At 36.3% G+C, this 2500-nt stretch overlaps 1 protein-coding gene across 1 annotated transcript in view; it reads right to left on the bottom strand.

The window, feature by feature from the left end:
• The window catches only part of LOC144957351 (scavenger receptor cysteine-rich domain-containing protein DMBT1-like), a 39321-nt gene that overhangs the window by 32864 nt on the left and 3957 nt on the right, over positions 1-2500 (bottom strand). The window contains exon 2 of the mRNA XM_078888526.1: positions 1017-1181. Coding sequence (XP_078744652.1) covers positions 1017-1089 — 73 coding nt within the window. The 5' untranslated portion in view covers positions 1090-1181. The remainder of the gene's footprint in view (positions 1-1016; positions 1182-2500) is intronic.

Here is a 2500-nt window from a genome sequence, read left to right as displayed (position 1 = left end):
CTTGGCGATGGTATCTCACTGTGACAACATGGGTGATTCCTGTTGACATCAAACATCTTGTTTGATTAATTATCTATAATATTCCTTCGTGGAATGCCTTGGCGATGGTATCTCACTGTGACAACATGGGTGATTCCTGTTGACATCAGACATCTTGTTTGATGAATTATCTATCTATATTCCTTCGTGGAATGCCTTGGCGATAGTATCTCACTGTGACAACATGGGTGATTCCTGTTGACATCAGACATCTTGTTTGATGAATTATCTATCTATATTCCTTCGTGGAATGCCTTGGCGATGGTATCTCACTGTGACAACATGGGTGATTCCTGTTGACATCAGACATCTTGTTTGATGAATTATCTATCTATATTCCTTCGTGGAATGCCTTGGCGATGGCATCCAATGATGACCTGGCAGAAGGGCATAATTTTTAATTTTCTAAAATTACTTTCCATCCACAGCATCCAGCAGCTTGCTCAGTATCACTTTGACTTGTTTTTGATTTGTTTTTTCTTTTGCTTGAGCTTTTATATAGCGAAATATCCACTAAATGTGCTCAAAGCGCTTTACAAGGGGTCCCTGACCAACAGCAACACATAGCATGTAGAACGAGACATGACGCCTGTTAGGCGATATTACCATTCTATTTTTTTCCGACAGAGACAACGCTGTTAACGACCAGGTACTCATTTTACACCTGAGTACAGTGAGAGAATGTGAGTAAAGAGTCTTTTCCAATGACTCAACTATGCGCCAAGTGAAGCTCGAACACAGTACCTTCTGATCCGAAAGCAAGTGTCAAACCACTAGACCATATAGTCTTTTACAGTTATTTAATCTTGGCAGCTCTGTATTTATTTATTTATTTATTTATTTATTTATTTATTTATTTATTTATTTATTTATTTATCTATCTATCTACTTATGTATGTATTTATTTATTTATTTATTCAATTATTAATGTATTCATTTATTCGTCTATCCAAAATTTTCTTTTTGTTTCAATTTACCTGCACACATTGCTATGACAAAGGTAGTGGCCATCACAGCGACTGTGAGGCTGAGAGAACAACAGGACATCATCCGTTTTAGGCTGGTTTGTCGTTGATATTGTTATTGGGAATTTCCGATTTATAGGCTTGTGTCAATGGCGATGTTGATTTGCAACACGGCACCTGGAGGATGAGAAAAATGAAGATTTGTTTGATGGTTTGTTTGTTTGTTTGTTTGTTTGTTTTAAATAATAATGTGAAATTGAATATAAACTTCAATTTAATTACAAAAACAGATCAAATGAACGTTTCGGGTTTCCCCTTTATCAACAAAACAGTATGAATGAAACACCACAGATGAATGAGAATGTGGTAGTGGCGTAGTTAAGATGAATAATCATCATTGCACTGTGATCCGGAAAGTCCCAGGTTCGTCCCTGTTTCAACTAAAAACATTGGATTTGTATTCCTGCACACCAAAAGATTAATTTATAATTACCAAGCAGCTGTCTTTTACACATAATTTCGCACCAATAAAATGTGCGAAAATATTCTGCAATCGTTGAATTAACTTTTTATTCAACGTGTTCAAAGGATTATTTAACGAAATGATAGAGTTTTCCAATGAGAGGGCTGGAATGCTATAATATGACGAATAATACTTGTTTGCACTGCTGTTGACATGGCTTTCAATCTTGTATGTAAATATCATGCATTGTTATCTTTTTTTGGGTATCGCACGAGTGTGTTTGTCTTTGTGTGTGTGTGTGTGTGTGTCTGTGTGTGTGTGTGTGTGAATGAGTATGTTTCAGCCAAAGTAATTTGTAATTTAAGCCCTTAGAGTCTGGTGTCTCTGAGTTATTGCGCTATATAAGTTTTCAGCATTATTATTATTATTATTATTATTATTATTATTACTCATGTTAACCGCTATTTTTCGTCTCTATATGCCTATGCACGTTTTGGTGAATGTGTGTGTCGTTGTGAGGGAATGTGTGTGCACGCGCGCTTGAATAAATGGGTGTGCGTGTGTACAAGCATGTTTATAGTGATGATTTACAATTTGGTGCAACTAGAGTTGTTTTGTCAACGGGATTGGGAGCTATACAAATAAACGTTATCATTCACTGTCCTACTCAAGAAAGACACGCATTAAAATAATTTGTGACCCTTCGCCTCAAAACGGTATTAAGTCGGGTTGGTTAAGATGTTGAAAATTGAATTTATGGCCAGAAATATCAGACTTGTGTTGAGTTTATATGATTTATTGAGGAGAATGGATACCATATTTCAGGGTGCTAATGCCAACAATTTATATTTTTGACCAGTTTAACATTAAATTCGGCTTTTAAGCATATGGCTCGTTCCGACATAATACCTTTTTGAGCCGATGGGTCACATTTGGCCAGAAAAATCGTCCTTCAAATATCGATTGGTTTGAGCGACCCCCATCTTTGGCAAAAAGAACTCTCAAACCTGGGACATAGGTAAGATCTTGTGAG

Source organism: Berghia stephanieae, chromosome 11, assembly GCF_034508935.2.
Source record: "Berghia stephanieae isolate SIO BIC M18660-M18661 chromosome 11, UCSD_Bste_1.3, whole genome shotgun sequence".
NCBI classification, from domain to species: domain Eukaryota; kingdom Metazoa; phylum Mollusca; class Gastropoda; order Nudibranchia; family Aeolidiidae; genus Berghia; species Berghia stephanieae.
Note: the sequence above shows the minus strand (reverse complement) of the source record. Positions and strands in the feature narration are given on the sequence as shown.